The sequence below is a fragment of the Lipotes vexillifer genome, unplaced genomic scaffold (assembly GCF_000442215.2).
Source record: "Lipotes vexillifer unplaced genomic scaffold, Lipotes_vexillifer_v1.1 scaffold753, whole genome shotgun sequence".
Lineage (NCBI taxonomy): Eukaryota > Metazoa > Chordata > Mammalia > Artiodactyla > Lipotidae > Lipotes > Lipotes vexillifer.
The window spans coordinates 1,512,367-1,530,577 of NW_006783618.1; the positions used below are offsets into that span (position 1 = coordinate 1,512,367).

At 50.0% G+C, this 18,211-nt stretch overlaps 1 protein-coding gene across 1 annotated transcript in view; it reads right to left on the reverse strand.

Annotated features, from left to right (window-relative positions):
* The window catches only part of IL10RA (interleukin 10 receptor subunit alpha), a 13,980-nt gene extending 3,936 nt beyond the window's left edge, over positions 1-10,044 (reverse strand). Inside the window, exons 1-6 of the mRNA XM_007456332.1 lie at positions 9,966-10,044; positions 7,751-7,865; positions 6,952-7,142; positions 5,672-5,841; positions 3,767-3,914; positions 1,626-1,747 (exon numbers count right to left, since the gene is read on the reverse strand). Of these exons, the coding sequence (XP_007456394.1) occupies positions 1,626-1,747; positions 3,767-3,914; positions 5,672-5,841; positions 6,952-7,142; positions 7,751-7,865; positions 9,966-10,044 (825 nt within the window). The remainder of the gene's footprint in view (positions 1-1,625; positions 1,748-3,766; positions 3,915-5,671; positions 5,842-6,951; positions 7,143-7,750; positions 7,866-9,965) is intronic.
* Positions 10,045-18,211: the final 8,167 nt, after the last annotated feature.

Here is an 18,211-nt window from a genome sequence, read left to right on the forward strand (position 1 = left end):
AGTGAGAGGCCCGCAAAACGCAAGAAAAAAAAAAAAAAAAAAAAAAAAAAGAAGTATATTATCTCTATTTCCTAGAGGAGAAGACTGAACCTCAGAGAAGTTAAATGACTTGCCTAGTGTCACACAGCAGCAAAGAACAAATAAATCTGGAATTGGTACTCAACTGTCCCGATTTGTAATCCCCACTTGTTTAACAATGCTTACTTTGATAATCATTGGAGATCAGATCAAAGCAGCTAATGGATGAGAAGAAGCAAGTGCATGTGAAAGTGCTTTGTGCTCTCTCAGTTATTTATAAAGTTAGTAATGGCTGTGATCATTAGAGGAAGGAAACTGGGCTGTACTTAACTTGAGGACGAAAAAACTCATGAGGACAAGGCAATTCTGTGATCCAAATGTTCAGAAAGAACAAAAAAAACAGAGGTTGCTTGTCATCTCCTTTGGCATTTTTGCATCTATGTCCATTTCACTGGTTTGCATTAAACTTAATAGTTGATTCGTTGGCTGCCCCACCAGACGTAATCAAGCCCCTTGGGACCAGTGGCCACATTACTCAGCTGCTTCCGTACAACATTTTGCATGTTGTAGATGCTTGGTAACTGTAACTCAATAGCTACCTCTCTCTTACTAGATGCCTTTTCCCAAGCCCAACTAAGACTCTCCCATCCAGCGGTCCTTTCGTACCACTCTGCTGTCTAGTTACCCATCCCTGAGGGCAGGTCCCTTGGTGCACTCACCAGGCAGCCCCACCCCTCTTCCCTCCCCTCTATCCCCATCCCAGAGTTCTTACTCAAAATAATTTCAGAGGGCCTCTGTCTCTCTCCTTATTTTTCCTAGAGATCCTGGGATCCTTGTGGAGGGTTCCCTTCCAGCTGTGAGCTTCCCTGGGCCCTGGTCTCCCTGAAGGAGCCTACCCTTACAGCTGAGCCCTCGACCATCACAGTAAGGTCAGCTGTGGGGACCACCTTTGGTCCAGTCTGAATCCCAGGCCAGGGACGGGCTATGGTCTGGAAATGCTGCTTAATGCGGCAAGCTGAACTCTGGAGGCCGGCTGACTACAAATGTGGTGTTGGTCAGCACTGTGTAGCAAGAGGATAGGCTGTGGGAAGGGCCGGAGATGCTCACCTCTCAGCACCACCTCTCCGCTCTACTCTCTCCCACACTGACAGCAGCCCTTTGTCTTCCTGTTCCAGAGCACCCATCGCCAGCCTCTAGGGATGGGAAAGGCTGGGCTCCGGCCCTGACTCTTCCTGGCTGTGGGACCCTCTGCATGTAACGATCTCTCTACGCCTCAGTTTCCTCAGTTATAAAGTGAGGCTATAACTACCCAACTCCGAGGTACTAAAGCACAGGGGCTGGTTCGTGGCCAATTATTGGCAAATAGTAACAAAATGGCGCATGGCGGGTTGGGATTACTGTGTCTTATCTGGGCCCCTATAAGGCAACATTCTCCGTGCTGGGCTTGGCATTCAAGCCCTCCCTCCGCCCCCACGGTGCTTGACGAAGGTGCCTCTGATAATGTCAGGGCTGAGGGTACACGGCCTGCCTGGGAGGGTTCTCTCTGCCTCCCGGAGTCCTGGGGGGGGCCGGCAAGGATGGGGCAGTGGCCTCCCCGTGAGACTCACCAGGGCGGTGGGCAGCGTCCCCCGGCGCTGCACATACAGCTGCAGGGCCAGGAGGAAGGCCAGGGCTCCGCAGAGCAGCAGGACGAAGGCGAAGATGATGCTGAGGTTGGTCACGGTGAGATCTGTGGGCCCAGAGATGGGTGTATAGCCTGGTGCCATGGGATATGGAGGGGCGGTCCCTGAGGATCCCATGGCCCCTCTCAGGAGCCTCTCGGTGAGGGGCTGAGCGACCCCCCGCGTCCCCCCCCCCCAGGTTACCTCTAGGCCACAACTCTGGAGGCCGTGCCAGGATTCTTGGGAGTCCCTGCCTGGCCCTCCAACCTCTGCCCTGAAGGATTCCCTCACTGGACACATGGCCTCCAGCTCTCTGCACAAAACTCACATGAAGGCATACATAGCGGGTGGGGCAGGATGGTACAGCAGGTAAGAAGGGAGGCTTTGGGAGCAGCCAGACCTGGGTTCAAATGCCAGCTCTACCACTTACTAGCTGTGAGGCTGTGGACAAATTAGTTAGCCTATCTGAGCCTTAGTTTTACCGTCTACGAAATGGGCAAAATAATAGTGCCTACCTCATAGATGGTTGTGAAGCACACAGCACTTATCATGAACCAAGCCCTTTAAAATAGTCCCCCTTTATCTGTGGTTTTGCTTTTCGTGGTTTCAGTTACCTGTGTTCAACTGTGGTCCAAAAACATTAAATGGAAGATTTCCAGAAATAAACAATTCATCAGTTAAAGCGTGTGCCGTTCTGAGTAGCATGATGAAATCTCACACTGCTCCACTCTGTCTGGCCCGGGACATGAATCATCCCTCTGTCCAGCAGATCCCACCCGTGAGTCACTTAGTGGCTGCCTCAGTTATCAGATGGACTGTTGTGGTATCCAGTGCTTTTGTTCAAGTAACTCTTATTTTACTCAATAATGGCCCCAAAGTGCAAGAGTAGTGATGTTGTCAATTTGGGCATTCTCTTAAATTTTTATTTAATTTATAAACTAAACTTTGTCATAGGTATGTATGTATAGAGAAAAAACATAGTATATATACATGCTTTCAGGGCATCCACTGGGGGTCTTGGAACGTATGCCCTTCAGATAAGGGAGGGACGACTGTACTTATGTCACCTGATTCTTATAACCACCTTAGGAGGTAAATACTATTATCGTCCCTATTTTTATAGATTAGCATCCTGAGGCCCAGAGAGCTTAAGCAAGTTGCCCAAGGTCATATATTTCATAAGTGACGAAGCTGAGATTTGAACCCAGACCTGTATACAAAACTATTTCTATGTCGGTGAGTGGATATTGAAAAGCTCTTAAGGCCGCCTGGCACACAGACGGTGCCTTACTCTGCTTCAGTAAGGCAGAGTGAGGCTGAAATGACAATGAGTTTGTGCGTGTCTGCCATAAACTGAAAGGTACTGCAGAAAAGTAAGGAGTCCCTCTGGTCATTGCTGGACGCTGCCCACACTGGACTGGGCACTCCCAGCACACTGACTGTTGGCATGATTCGCTGGGCACTTGACATATGTTGTCCTGAGTAGCTAGTTACAGCCTGCTCTGGGCACACCCTGTCTTCCCAGCCAGACTGTAAGATCCTTGTGGGCAGAACCACAGCCTTCACATGCCACATTCCCTTCCCTCCCTCCCCTTTCCAGCACTGGGCTGAGAGCCTGGCACAGTATTTGCTGACTTTTGCAGCTGTGGGGAGGAGTCAGCTCAGTTCTGCTTTCCTCTGAGGGGGAGGAGGGGAAGTTTGGAGAAGCCCTTGGTGCCCCCAGCTCTAAGAAAAGAGAGCAGAGGAATGTAACATAGAGGAACCACCACAGCTGGCTGAGGGGTGCTGCAGAAGGGCTCCTGGGAGTGCAGCTGGGCTCCAGTGGAAGCACCCGCAGAACTGGGAGACCTGGCTTTGTGGCCACACCCTGGAAGTTGCTTATAGGTACTGAGCCTCAGTTTCTGCATCTCCAAAATGGGGACAATAGGAGCTCTTTCGTAGAGCTGTGGGAGGATGGAGAGCTGTGTCGCAGTTGGGGGGCACCTAGCACAGTGCCCCACATTGGCAGCCCTCAGTGGAATGCTTTTCAGACGTGCGAGGCCCTTCCTGCCTCCCTTCTGCCCAGACAGCAGCCCTGACCAACTCACACTGCGGGGTGAGCACGATGCACTCCTCCTTGGACCAGACCTCCTTGTTCACTCGGGAGCTGACAGATGGTTTCACCCTGACACAGAACTCTCCCACCCCTCTCGGGACTGGGAGGTTAAAGTTTTCATGTTTTATCTTGTCATGGGACTGAAACGAAAACAATCAGAGCAGTAAACATGATATCCTTGTTCCATGCCACATGGAAGCTGAGAGCTGAAGGGGCCTTTAGAGATGCTCTAAAGCACTGAAGGCCAACCCCCTTCAGTGTTCTTTTTCTAAGATAAAAAACCCTGCATTATCGAGGCAGCCCAAGATCTCTGTGATTACCATGATTTAGTTTGTATTAAAAACGAAAAGGAGCAGAGGAAGCCATAAACAAGGCGAAAAGACAACCCTCAGAATGGGAGAAAATATTTACAAATGAAGCAACTGACAAAGGATTAATCTCCAAAATATACAAGCAGCTCTTGCAGCTCAATAGCAAAAAACAAACAACCCAATCCAAAAATGGGCAGAAGACCTAAATAGACATTTCTCCAAAGAAGACACACAGATCGCCAACAAACACATGAAAGGATGCTCAACATCACTAATCATTAGAGAAATGCAAACCAAAACTACAATGAGGTATCACTTCACACCGGTCAGTATGACCATCATCAAAAAAATCTACAAACAATAAATGCTGGAGAGGGTGTGGAGAAAAGGGAACCCTCTTGCACTGTTGGTGGGAATGTAAGTTGACACAGCCACTATGGAGAACAATATGGAGGTTCATTAAAACACTAAAAATAGAACTACCATATGACCCAGCAATCCCACTACTGGGCATATATCCTGAGAAAACCATAATTCAAAAAGAGTCATGTACCGCAATGTTCATTGCAGCACTATTTACAATAGCCAGGACATGGAAGCAACCTAAGTGGCCATCGACAGATGCATGGATAAAGAAGATGTGGCACATATATGCAATGGAATATTACTCAGCCATAAAAAGAAACGAAATGAGTTATTTGTAGTGAGGTGGATGGACCTAGAGTCTGTCATACAGAGTGAAGTAAGTCAGAAAGAGAAAAACAAATACTATATGCTAACACATATATATGGAATCTAAAAAAAAATGGTTCTGAAGAACCTAGGGGCAGGACAGGAATAAAGACGCAGACGTAGAGAAGGGACTTGAGGACACGGGGAGGGGGAAGGGTAAGCTGGGATGAAGTAGGAGAGTGGCATTGACATATAGGCACTACCAAATGTAAAATAGATGGCTAGTGGGAAGCAGCCGCATAGCACAGGGCGATCAGCTCGTGCTTTGTGACCACCTAGAGGGAAGGGATAGGGAGGGTGGGAGGGAGACGCAAGAGGGAGGGGATATGGGGATATATGTATACGTAGAGCTGATTCACTTTGTTATACAGCAGAAACTAACACAACATTGTAAAGCAATTATACTCCAATAAAGATGTTAAAAAAAAAAAAAAGCGAAAAGCAAGTATTTTATAGATACTGAGGACCATCCCAGAAGAGGCTAGAATCAACTGTGGTTGAAAGGAAAGAGGATGGATTTTGAAGATTCCAGATCCCCCATTTATGGGAGTGTGCTTGGGCATTTTCATAGCCTCTGAGAGCTTCATTTTGCCATCTATAACATGGAATAAAATCCCCACCTGCAAGGGGGTTGGAAGCAATAGTTATAACATCTCCTGCGCTGCCTGACACCTAGCGGGCACTGTCTTCCCTGCCACCTGGCAGAAGCACAGGTTTGAGGGCTGAGGCCGTCTCGGCTCCCCCCCACACTTGCCCCACAAGCTCTCTCGACTCTGCTGGAAAAGTTCCCCAGGGGTACACAAGGCACTTCCGGCCCAGGTGACAGGGAAGCCTGGCCTTGGGGAATCCCATACCTTATATCGTCCTGGTACCTTGCGAACCTCAATCTCATACTCCCGGAAGTTGTGGAAGATGCTTTCATATGTGTCGCCTGCAGGGGCCACCTTGGGCCTGGGGAGCTGGATCACCCCAAAGATGATGCCATCGTGCACCTCTAGCTTCACGCCGGCAACTGTCAGAGTCACTGAGTCGGGAGACAAAACCCAGGCTTGCAGGCTGGGGAGGGCCTGGGCACCCCATCCATACCTGGCCTCCAGGGTCAAGCTTCACCCACCCTAAAACCTGGGCTACAGGTTTCTCAACCTGGCAGAACATAAGGATATCCTGGGGAGCATGTTAAAAACGCAGATGCCCAGACCCACTCAAGACACAGTGAATCTGAATTTTGGAAGCTGGGCCCTGGAAACGTCTATTTTTATTTTTTTTTTGCGGTACGTGGGCCTCTCACTGTTGTGGCCTCTCCCGCTGTGGAGCACAGGCTCCGAACGCGCAGGCTCAGCGGCCATGGCTCACAGGCCCAGCCGCTCCGCGGCACGTGGGATCTTCCCGGACCGGGGCTCGAGCCCGTGTCCCCTGCATCGGCAGGCGGACTCTCAACCACTGCGCCACCAGGGAAGCCCAGGAAGTGTCTATTTTGAACACACTCTTCAGTGATGTTTCTGCAGCCAGTGGAGTACTGGCCTGTGGGCAGGCATTTGGGAGACAATAACCTCCAAGAGCATCATTCTGAATTCTGCAGAGCAGCCTTGCCACACACATAGAGCACAGTCAGTCCCAATCTGCAGAAGGAAAGAATCCCATCACATTTGGGGCTTATTCTTTTCTCTTCTCTCTGCAGAGAGAAACTCCCAACTTTGCTTCAGTAGCACCTCCCTGCTTCAAAGCCTCACACCCTGACCCCGAGGAATTCATTCTTAAAGGGAAGAGGACCTGATCGAAAGTCTGCCTCCAGCTTGCTGCCCTATGCTGAGTGCTTATGGATTTGCTTCCCCTCCCAGAACCCTACAAGTACACCAACCTGGCCCTCGTGACTCAGCTGCCCCAACTCACCCCAAGACTTCTCTTCTGTAGGATAAACAACTCCAGTTCCCTTTTAAATCTTGAATAACTTGGCTATTTTCATCTAAACCTTCTCCAAAGTCCTGACTCAGGCTTGTTTGGGCAACTAAATCCCCGGCCAGGAAGCCAGGCAGATGAGGCGAGCTATGGGAACGGAAAGAAAAGTTCTAGACTAGAGCCTCTGGCCGGAAAGGACCCTGAAAGCCATGTTCTAGGTCCCAGGGAGGAAAAGCACCTTCATCCACAGAGAAGCGGGTGTTGGGAGAGGTCCAGTTTGAGTGCTGGCCTCCGTCCACTGCCCGGACTCTGGCTCGGTAACCATTGCTATGATACAGGTCCAAGGTCTGCATGGTGAGATCACAGGAGAGCACCAAGGTCTGGCTACAGTTGCGGATGGGGTTCCAGTAGATGGGCTCTACTCCATACCTGGGGAGATAGCGGGGTAGGCATTGGGTGAGGAACTTGTGCTCAAACCTAACTCCTTTAGGAGGGAAGCAAGAGGCCAGGGGGAGAGCTCTCATGACGGTATAGCCCTCAGGGTATTCCCTTTAGTCCGGGGCATCTAGTTGCAAGGGGATCTCCCTTGGTTCTGGGACTCTGTACCAATTTCTCTGTGCTCTAGAAGACTCTTAGATTGGAATACGAGTAGCTCAAACGCCAACTCATCCAGGAAGACTTGCCACTCCCTGCAACACAGCCCAATTCCTCCCTTCTCCCAACTACATCTGTAGTCCTTAGGGCTTCCTTGTTCTCCAACTGGCTTATGGATGCTTTTCCTGTTTTTCCAATAAGATGGAAAAATGTTGAGGGTAAAGGCAATACCTTGGCTTTCTCACCCAGAGCTTCCAGCACACTACTCTGCCCATATGAGACTTGATCGGTACTCGTCAACCGATGGATATGTGCCAGGGCCCTTCCTGGTGTCATTTCAGTAACAAGGCAGGAATCTTCCCATGCCAGGGTGTGTAGAAGGGGATGGACCCACCCACTCCCTCACTCACCTCCCTCCATTCTCCATCCTCCCTTTCGCTTACCGCAGGAGCTCCACTTCATAGTAGGTACTTTCAGACTGATTCGGGATGGGAGTCCAGTGGAGGACGTGGTAGAAAAATTCTGCTTCAAACCATGCAGATGAAGGTCTGGGCAGTTCTGTCCGCAAGGAGAACAGTGTCAGTACCAGAGCTAGCAGAGGCCCCCTCCACCTCCCCGCCAGGGAGGAGATGATGGTGGTGATGGCGGCAGGCATTCTAACAGCTCCCATTTACTGAGCACTTTACCTTGAGCTGAGCACTCAGCTAAGTACTTTACATATATTGCCTCATTTAATTATCACAGTAATCCTACAAGGTAGGCATTTATTACCCCAATTTTACCAGAGAAGAAATGAAGGTTCAGAGAGGTTAAGTGACTTGCCCAAGGTCAGTGGGGTAGTAAGCGGTAGAGTGGGCCCTTGAATCCAGATGTGCCTGATCCCAGAGCTAGTATAGTACCCTTAAATCACTGTCCTGTGCTGTAGGTGATCAGAAGCAGAAGTGCTGGTTGAGAAGAGCCAAGGTGGGTGTGATGCATCCCAGGCAAGAAGGCAGGGGCTGAGGGCTAAGATGCGCCCACAGTGAGCTCTCAGATGAGCTGGTCCCTGGCTCTGCCCAATCCCTGTCCCTGCTCCAGCCCCATCCCAAGGCCTGCTCTCCATGCCCACACCTGGTCCCCACCCTGGTCCCAGCCCTGGCTCTAGCCCAAGGCCCCGCTCTCTGGAGTTCTTTGGGTACACAGATAACCTGCTAGTTGGCATCTACCTGTTTCTCTTCACAGAACCCCAAGCTGAGTGCTTGTCCCACCCCCCCACCCCACCCCCACCCCCACTTCTAGGAGGGCTTTACTGCAGCCAGATGCCCAGCCTTAGGCTGAGTAGGACAGGCAGCCCTGGGTCTAGAGGACGTTTCCACAAAGAGCTGGCACCCTTGGCTCCAAGGTGATATATACTAAGTCCCGGTGCCTCTGTCCACGTCCTGTGTTCCCCTCACAGCCAGCTACACCTCTCACCATGGGAAATTAACTTCAGGAGCCTTAACTAGCACTTGCTAGCGTGACTCAGACAAATCATTTAGCCTCCCTGAACTTGTTCCCTCATTTGTAAGAATGTGATAAATACACCTACTTTAAGAGTCTTGCCGATCGAATGCAATGACGTACGTCACGGCCAATACCCACATTCAGCACCTCTCCTCTCCTTCTCCATCCCGTAATGTCTCTCCATCTGACAGCGACTCCCAGGCTTCCCTTGTTCTCCGACTTCTCATCATCTCTCTAATAATGCTTCTTCTTTTTTTCTGACTGTCATCCTCACTTAGAAAGCACATCTGTCCCGGTCCCTTGCTTTCTTTCTTTCTTATACTGTCTTTGATCCTCAGGTCTGTGTCTCGATTTCAGAACAGTATACGGAAAGTGAAAAACACAGTGGGTCATTGTGGTGTTTGGGCTGTACATCCCCCGCTCAGCTCTCTATCATGTGAATGGTGACTGCATGTTTAACTTCGTATTCTGGCGTCACGTAGGAGCAGTTTCAGTCCCTACTCTCCCTGCCTCCGCTCCTGGTCCCTCCGGCTCCCGGCCCTTTCATTTTCTCCCTTCAGGATTTAGTCTTTTCAATTGCAGAAACTTTCCAGGATTTCTGGCTGGGTTAGGAGAGCTAAGGAGTAGCAGTAGGGAGGAGGGAGGCAGGTGGCAGTGGGAGAGCACTGGGGGCTAAAGAAGGAGAAGGGATGATCCGATGGGGGTGACAGGTAATAGTGGGGGAGAAGACCTGAGATAGGGTGGCACGGCACGGGGCAGAAATAGATTAATCAGAGAGCTAAGGGAAGGTAGAGTCAGACTGAGATCAAAGTAATTCCCCAGAGGGACCAGCAGTCTCTTCATTTGAACTAGAACAACAAAAAAGCCAGGGGTAAATTTATGACTCACAGGGAGGCGGGTGGACGGTGACTTGGGGGTGGGGGGAGGTCATTTAACTTCTCTATCCATACTTCCCCCTCCCCTAGTCAATCTCAGTCTCTTACACGTCCACAACGGGTGAGCCCGAGACCCAGGCTTGCCAGAATGAGGGAGATTCGGGGAGCGGGGAGATAATGGGTGCCCCTCTCCGTAGAGGGCCAACCAGATGTGATTCTCCGTGGGACTCAGAACTTTAATGTAGGAGTGACGACCGGTAGGAGAGGGAGCGGGGCGGGCGCGGAGAGGTCAGGGCTAGACCCCGATCCTTACCGTGCGCGCGAGAGCCGAGGAGCAGGCTGAGGAGGGCCGCAAGCTGCACTATCAGGCGCGGCAGCATCCTGGTCGAGCCGCATCCTCCGGATCGGGAGCAGAAGCCAGAGCCGGGACGCTTGCCTCCAGTCGCCGCTCTGCGGGACTGAGACTGAAGCCTCCGACCGCCTGCCAGACCGCGCCCAGCTAGGCTGACGTCATAAGGGCGGGGCCTCGAGACGCCCCGCCCCCGAGCCGCGGCGTCAGGGAGCCAGAACCGCTGCGGAGCGCGGTCAGCCCAGGCAGGTGGAGAGGAAGCAGGGGCAGGGCTTGCATGCTGTCCCGGGGCGGGGGCCGGGCTCTGGGCTCCGAGCAACTCTCACCCTCCTCGCCTCCCGGGGCCCCCGGTGTAACAGGGTGAAAGCGGTATGGGTAGCCTGGAGTGTGTGTGTGTGTGTGTGTGTGTGTGTGTGTGTGTGTGTGTGTGTGTTGGGGGGGGGGGGGGGACAGGTGGAGAGGAAGCAGGGGCAGGGCTTGCATGCTGTCCCGGGGCGGGGGCCGGGCTCTGGGCTCCGAGCAACTCTCACCCTCCTCGCCTCCCGGGGCCCCCGGTGTAACAGGGTGAAAGCGGTATGGGTAGCCTGGAGTGTGTGTGTGTGTGTGTGTGTGTGTGTGTGTGTGTGTGTGTGTCTGTTGCGGTGCAGGTGGCGAGGGACAGCCTTGTCCCTGTGGGTGCGGAAGGTGGGGTGAGGGTGTCAGAGCAAGTTTTACGGAAGAGTAGGGTTGGAATACGCAGCTGCTCAGAGTTGGGAAGGAGATTGTCTCAGGTGCTCAGGGGATGTGTGAGAGGACACGTGTGGGAGCCTTGGAGCTGCCAGGTACCTTGATGTAGGGCTGAGCTAAACCAACAGTAAAATAGGCAGTCCTCTACCTGCTTAATATTTTGGAAGGGGTGCCGACGACGTCTTCCAGCCTTTTTTGGTTTCCCTCGCCTGCCTGAAATCTCACGTTTAGAGGTTTTTTGTCGTGGTCTGAACGGGGGTTGGAAAAGAATTTCCAGACACAAGGCAGAATGTAAAGAATATAGAATTTATTAGAGGGAAGGGTCGCCGCCAGAACAGCAGGTCGACTTCCTAGTAGTCTGGGAGAGTCGAGCCAGAACATGTGCTATTGATCAGTTTTTATAGCCAGAAAACAAAGGAATGGCCCGAGGTGAAAATTTCGTTTACTGATTGGTGGAGGCACGTATACCTTCCTTCTGTTGGGTGGGAGTGGGACAGGGCATATGCCTTTCCTTATTTGGGACAGGTCCCGTTGCCCAGGTGGTCTCAGAAATTTCCTAACCATTGCAACATTGGTGGGGAGGGCGATTAAGAGTCCGGTAGGGGGTGTAACGCTGACACTTTTTCAGGCAGGGTCGTCCTTTGTCCTTGAAGCACCATTGTCCTTGGAGCACCACATTTTTTTTTTCCTGCTGGGTAATAGTGCTTCGGAAGAACTGGGTAAACGTCATCAGTCGCTCATACCTCTGTCAATTGGCTCATCTGACACTTCACTCCAGGTACACGGAAGGTATCTGGCCACGGGAGACAAACTGTCCACTTCACTGTTGTTGGGTGGTGGCATGTGCTTCAGACTATGTGTGTGTATGGGGGGCGGGGGGGTGGGATGGAAGTCCCATCCTGTATCTGAAGATCTACCTTGGGACTAGAAAGACCTCATTTTAAAAAAATTTATTTATTTATTTATTTTTTGGCTGCGTTGGGTTTTCGTCGCTGCGCGCGGGCTTTCTCTAGTTGCATCGAGCGGAGGCTACTCTTCGCTGCAGTGCGCGGGCTTCTCATTGCTGTGGCTTCTCTTGTTGCGGAGCACGGGCTCTAGGCACGTGGGCTTCAGTAGCTGTGGCTCACGGGCTCTAGAGTGCAGGCTCAGTAGTTGTGACACATGGGCTTAGTTGCTCTGCGGCATGTGGGATCTTCCCGGACCAGGGCTCAAACCCGTGTCCCTTGCATTGGCAGGCGGATTCTTAACCACTGCGCCACCAGGGAAGCCCAAGACCTCATTTTTTGATGGTGGTCGGTGAAGGTCAGGCATGCACTGGCCACATGGCTAGTGAAGAGTGGTATATGCAAGGCCAGCAGGACACATGGTCAGTCAGGGCCACCCTAAGTGGACAGCTCTTGTTGCCACACTCTTACATCAGCCTGGAGGAAGAGTCCCAGGGTTTTTAATGTGTGAGGATATTTTTTGCACCCTCTGTTGCTCAACTGAGAGATTAAAAGTTAGCCAATTGCTCAGAAGTACCCAGGCATGACCCAGGGGTGTGGCTGCTGTCTGAAATGATTTCTTAGTTCCCGTTGACCTTTACAAGGAGTACGCTGCGCTGTGTCTTTCTGAACTTGTCTTTACTTTTAGTTTTGTGTTGAGTTGTAAGAGTTTACAAGTCTATACCCCCTCACCATTTTGCAGAAGGATCAGGATTTCTTAATTCATTCATATGACATACATTTAATGCATATCATTATGAACCTGGGGATATTATGTGCCTGCACATTGTTGAGGCTGAGGAAAAAATGGTGATGAAAACAAGGTCCCTTTCCACAAGAAACGAACACTCAGCTAGAGACAGAAAGTGAACAGAGATTTTTAATATGCTGTGGTAAGTGCTTTGGGAAGGAATATACAGGCTCACATGGGGACACAGGAGACAGACACTCTACCACAACTGGGGTCAAGGATAAGGAAGGTTTCCTGGAGGAGGTGACATCTAAGCTGAGACCTGAGGAATCAGTAGGAGGTAGCTGGGTGAAGAGGGGACAAGGCGGGTGTTCCAGACAGAGGGAAGTATATGCTAGATATGAGGGAATATGGCATTTTTTTTTAAGAATCCTGTAAAGTGAGTAAATTAACATTCCTATTTTAAGAAGAGGAAACCGCTGTGACTGACATAGGTTAATGTTTTGCTCAGGGCAGAGTCAGCATTTGAATGTAGACTCTTCCAGTGTATCCTGGTGCCTCAAAGAAAGCACCTAGAACAGGAGTTATGTCAGACATATGATTACTGTATCTTTTTCTTTTAAGAAATTCAGTGTTTATTTTGGTTTGTATTCAGTTATTCAATCTCAGTGTCGTGAAAAGTCCACCTAAGTAAGGTTCAGTGATTTCTGGTATTCATACCAGTATTGGGACAGATAATAGAAAGTAATTATAATAGTATCTTTTGCTTATTGAGCTCTTACTGCGTATCAGTCATTCTGCTAAATACTTAATATGTTATATTAGAGACTGGCTAGATGGTTAGCAATTCCATTTCCTCTTCCTGGGCACACATGACAACTACATTTCCTAGCTTGCTTTGCAATTAGGTGGAATATGTGACTGGGTTTTAACCAATGTAAAGTTGAATTGATGGGTGCCACTTCCTGGCCTGGCCTCTAACTCTGTCTTTGCTATTCTGTCAGCCAGTGGAGGGGGCCTAGTGGGGACTCCAGGGGGCCTCCAAGGGGATGGAAGGAGCTTGGGTCCCTGAATCACCTCTTGGAGGGGAGCTATGCAGGAAAGACACCCAATCTACATCAGCCTGTGACTTGAGTGTGGAGCACACTCTTCTTGTATGTAGCCACCGAGATTTTGGAATTTTTGTTATAGCGGCTAATGTTAACTACCCTGATTAATGGGCAAACATTGTCTCATTTAATCCTTATTACTACCCCCGCTAGATTGACATAATTATTAATGCTTTACAGACGGGGAAGTGAAGTCAGGGACAACATCCCTTGTTTGCATCACTCAGCCACTTAGTGGCAGAGCTAAGATTACAGTCCAGGTCTGTTTGACTCCAGAGCTCATGCTTTTGCCACCATATAAAAAATGCCCTTCCCAATCTTGGAAGAGTTCTTGGAAAAGACAAGTGTCTACTGCGTTGAGAGAGAGAAAGAGAGGAGGGTGAGGGTGGGGGAGGAGGAACAGCTCAGGGCTGAGTACGGTGGGAAGAGGGAAGGTGAGGAGCCCTAGAGAACATGTGGGCAGAGCCTTGCCCCCATGGCCACACTGGGAAAATTTTAGGACAAGTTTTGGGCTTTGGATGGTTCCGTCGTCCCATTTTCGCTCTAATTCACCTTGGTCTTCAGTTAATGCTTCTGAATGGGCACCACTGTGGGGTAGGGTGGGCATCTGAGCGGCAGGAAGTCCAGCTCGAGTGTGGTAACAAACACGGCTTGCAGTTTCTGTCCCTGGACTAGTGATGAGGGAAGTTCCAGGCCTTGTGATCACTGTGTCAGAGCTAAACATAACAGGGAGAGAGACCTCAATGGAACCAACCCCGAGAAGAAATCAGAGAAAAGGAAGCTGCCTGGGGATACTTGGTAGTCACTGGGTCAAGGAGAATGACGGATGTGAGGGGAAGAGGCCATCAAGGGCCAGCCCAGCCCCCTATTGGTTACACAACCTAATTAACATTCACATCCATTCTCCGTCTGCCTGCCTCTCTCCTGGATGAGAATAAAAGAGCTCACCAGGGACAGAAACCCCTTCTGAATGTCCCTCTCTCTTCTGTTCAGATGGTGGCTCAGACTTGAATGGAGAGTTGCTTGAATTTTAGTTGGGTGGGTGATAGGCCTCCCTAAAGGGTTTTGGGCAGGAGAGAGACACGGCAGATTTGCATTTTAAATAGAAGAGGAAACCCAGAGTACAGAGGTAACTAGCTAAGGTGACTCAGCTAGCTAGTGGCAGAATCAAAACCCTGATCTGATTGAAGTTCAACTCTTTGCCTGACAGGCCCCAACAAATAAGCTTGGGGAGCTATGAAGACCAAGTGAATCACGTGTCATGTTTTGTGCCCCCTAGCAAAGAGAAAAGAGGAAGAAATACTGGTCTCCCAGGTGAGGGACCTCCCCTGCTAATTCTCTTGAGTCAGCAGAGCTGGGGCCAAGGGCCATCTCAAGCCTGCAGTCTACTCGGGATATCATTCTTGGCCAGTGGTCAAGATCCACAAGGCTGCTGGGAGCAACCTGTGGGCCTCAGAAACAGGAGACCTATTTCTCGCCCTAGCTTGGCCACTGCCAGGTGTGTGCCCTTGCACCAGTCCCTTTACCTCAATTAGCTAATGACAGGATTGGAAGAATTGTAACCTTCCTGGGCTGTTGCAAGGCCAGATACAGAAGTGTTCTGACAACTGATAAAGGCTTCCCAAATAAGAGGGGGTGTGGCTAGTAGAAATATTCAGCAGAAAGGCCTCATACTAACTAGAGGGGGCCAGTGCCCTTTCCCCTTGTCTGCATTCACTCATCCTTTCTCCAGGCGGTATGTTGTGCTGAACCCCACCCCACCCCACCCCAGGACAACTGGGGCCTTTGACCACACTTGGACTCCTCTTGGCCTCCAGTCATCTTATCAGGAAGGGTGAGCACCTAGTCCCTTGCCATTGCTCTCATGAACCTGGGTACGAGAGATTAAGAACGCTGTGTTTTCCTTCTGTAGTCCAGATGACTTTGACTTCTCCAGTTTTTAGGGGTGTCATTTCCCTTTAATTCTAAACTTAACAGCAGTCTGAGCCCCCATCCTACGAAGGGAAGAAGCTTATCTGCTCCTGGGTTTCCGTTCCCAGAGGACTTGTGGGGCTCTCCGGGGAGGTCTCCCACGCCCAGGCTCTCCTCATAGGGCCTCACGGTGCTGGGCTGCAGCGGCTCACTTCGAGTGTGGACACAGGGCCTATCACATTTTGACTTGCTGTTGGAGGCTTGCAAACAGCAGAAGTACCAGAGAGACAGTTCTCAACCACTTTAAGAATAGCCACTCGGAGCTCCCACCAGTTTGGTCCCCTTCTGAAAACTTCCCTTAAGCTCTTGGCAGTCATTGTGGCAGGAAGAAACCAGTCAGCGTCCCACCTTTGGAGATCTGCAGGCCTCTGTGAACAACTTTCTGGCCTCCAGAGAAGCGAGAGGCCTTCCTTTCCCTGCTCAAAGCCCACTACTCCTTATTTCTCGCTTTAAGATGATTCACAGGAAGAGCATCAACATCCTTCAAGGGAAATTCCTAACCCCACCCCAAGGTATAGTGTGGCTCCAATGGCCCACAAAGGGCTAGTTGCTGTCGTATTTCCTTAAGTCTGCCTTAGCCTCAGATAACAGCACAGGTGGGACAGCATCTGTATGGCCCAGACAGTGGCATGTCAAGCGTAATCCAGGGCCCTGCACAGCCATTCCTCCACGGAGGGGAAGAGACCAGGTTTGCCTGCTTCTCCTGTGCGTGTCTGGGCTCCTGGTCTTCTATGAGCAAAGCCACAGCAAAGAACAGTGATTTTCAGGTGTGGGATGGGACAGCCTAAATTCAGCCTGTTTTTCTAACTTCTCCGGGCCATGGATCTGCTAAGGAGATACTCAGTTGACATTGCGAAACGAAACCTCTAGACCTCGGTCTGAGGGACCTGTCTTGGGTCCACTAGTGACGTCTGGGCCTTTGCCCAAAACTATGGACATAGGCTTACTTTCCATTGACATGACTAAGAAGGTTCACCCAGGACAGAGGGAGGCTCCCACCTAAAGACAAATCCTAATTACTACTCTGTGATATAGAAAGTGCTTGTAACCCTTGAATTACAGTTTTTCAGTTTCAAGAATTTAAAGGTATCCATTCCACTGTACCTCTGGTAGCAGTAGGAATGCGGGGTGGGAAGACCTAAAACTGGGGTTTAAGCCCCAGTTTGTCAGTTGTCATCTGTGACTTTGGGCAGGTCACAAATTCCCCAGGTCTCAGGTTTCGTACCTATAATATAAAGATGATACCTCTTCTTACAGCCTATTGGGGTTGTCGAGAGGATTAATGTAAGCAAACGTTTGTTAAGTACCCTTGACTAGGTCCTGTGGGATACAAAAATTAGTCATACGCTGGCCTGATCAGGAGCATGTACTTTCAAGGGATTTAAACCTGTAATAAATAACGTCTAAGGACCAGCTTAGATGTAAGGTGTCTTGTAAACTCTAAGGTGTAATACACATGTAGGGTATTAGTACTGCTGGTATTTTTCTTATGGATTGGGTCTCCTTTCTGGTCACTGCCAGGCCAAGCATATCTTGACCGGGTCATAACCCAAAGCCTGTTCTCCCCATCCCCTCATGGCTCCAAGAGATCTTGCTGCCCCTTGGAATCCTGGAATCCTTAGACGGATTCCAATTCATCTGTACCCCTGCTTCTCTTCCAGCACTTTCCCCAGGACATACTGGAAATAAGGCCTTTCCTCTTTCACAGACAAGTACAAGAAATGATCGTTGGACGTCAGCTGGGCATATTGCGTAGAAAGGGTGCACATGTTCCCAGTGGATGGGTGCGTGGGAGGGGAGCATGGAAGAGGGAAGTTCTACAGTCTGAGGGTGCAGTTCAAATTCTTATCATTTATAGGAAAATGAAAGTCAGAGAGGAGGGGCTCAGTTAGACAAGTTCACACCTCACCCCCAGATTCATTCTGTGGCCATCTGACCTTTTGGGACATAAGAGCAAGTGAGTTGTCCTTCTCACCTTGTTCCAAACTCTTTTTCACAAGCCAGCAGTTGGGTGACTGATGACAGGAAGTCCTGCTGCTCTTCCTGGTGGCCAGTAGCCCTTCCTTTCTGCCCGCACTGACCTGCCCTTCTCTCCTCCCTAAGCCCCTCCTCTCAGGACACCAAAGGAACCCAAGTGGAAAATCCTCAGGACCCATGAGAGAAAAATGAGCATTTCTTCTGCAGCTTTTTAGATTCTTGAATATGGTGAGGTTATTTTTACACTTCTTAGAACTTTGGTTTGGGAAACACATTTTTTTTTAACACATAAAAATTCTTTGATTAAGTAATAAGTGTTCAGAAATATATACCATTTATCAACACTTTGATGTATGGTATGAAGCTCCAAATAGGTGACTCATGTTTAATGTTACCAATTGTGGAAATTCTAAGGCTAATTTCAGAAAGCTGAAGTGAATAAATGCTCTGGGGTTCACGAAAGTTTTGTAATTGGTCACTACTCGTGTCCACATTTATAAATTAACGGAAGGCTTTCCATGTGAGTACTGGATACTTGCCCATCCATTGTCCTCAGGAGATGCTCCCTGTGCAACCATACAATGAGCTACTATTTCTGGCTCCTGGAGTAGGAGCCTCTTTCCATTACATGTGTTCTTGTGCTCAGGACTCAATTCTTTCCCCCTCTCCATTTAACGTTCCTCCCCACACCAACTCTGGTCATTACATACTAAAGCATAAGTCGGTAACACAGCTCCTCTG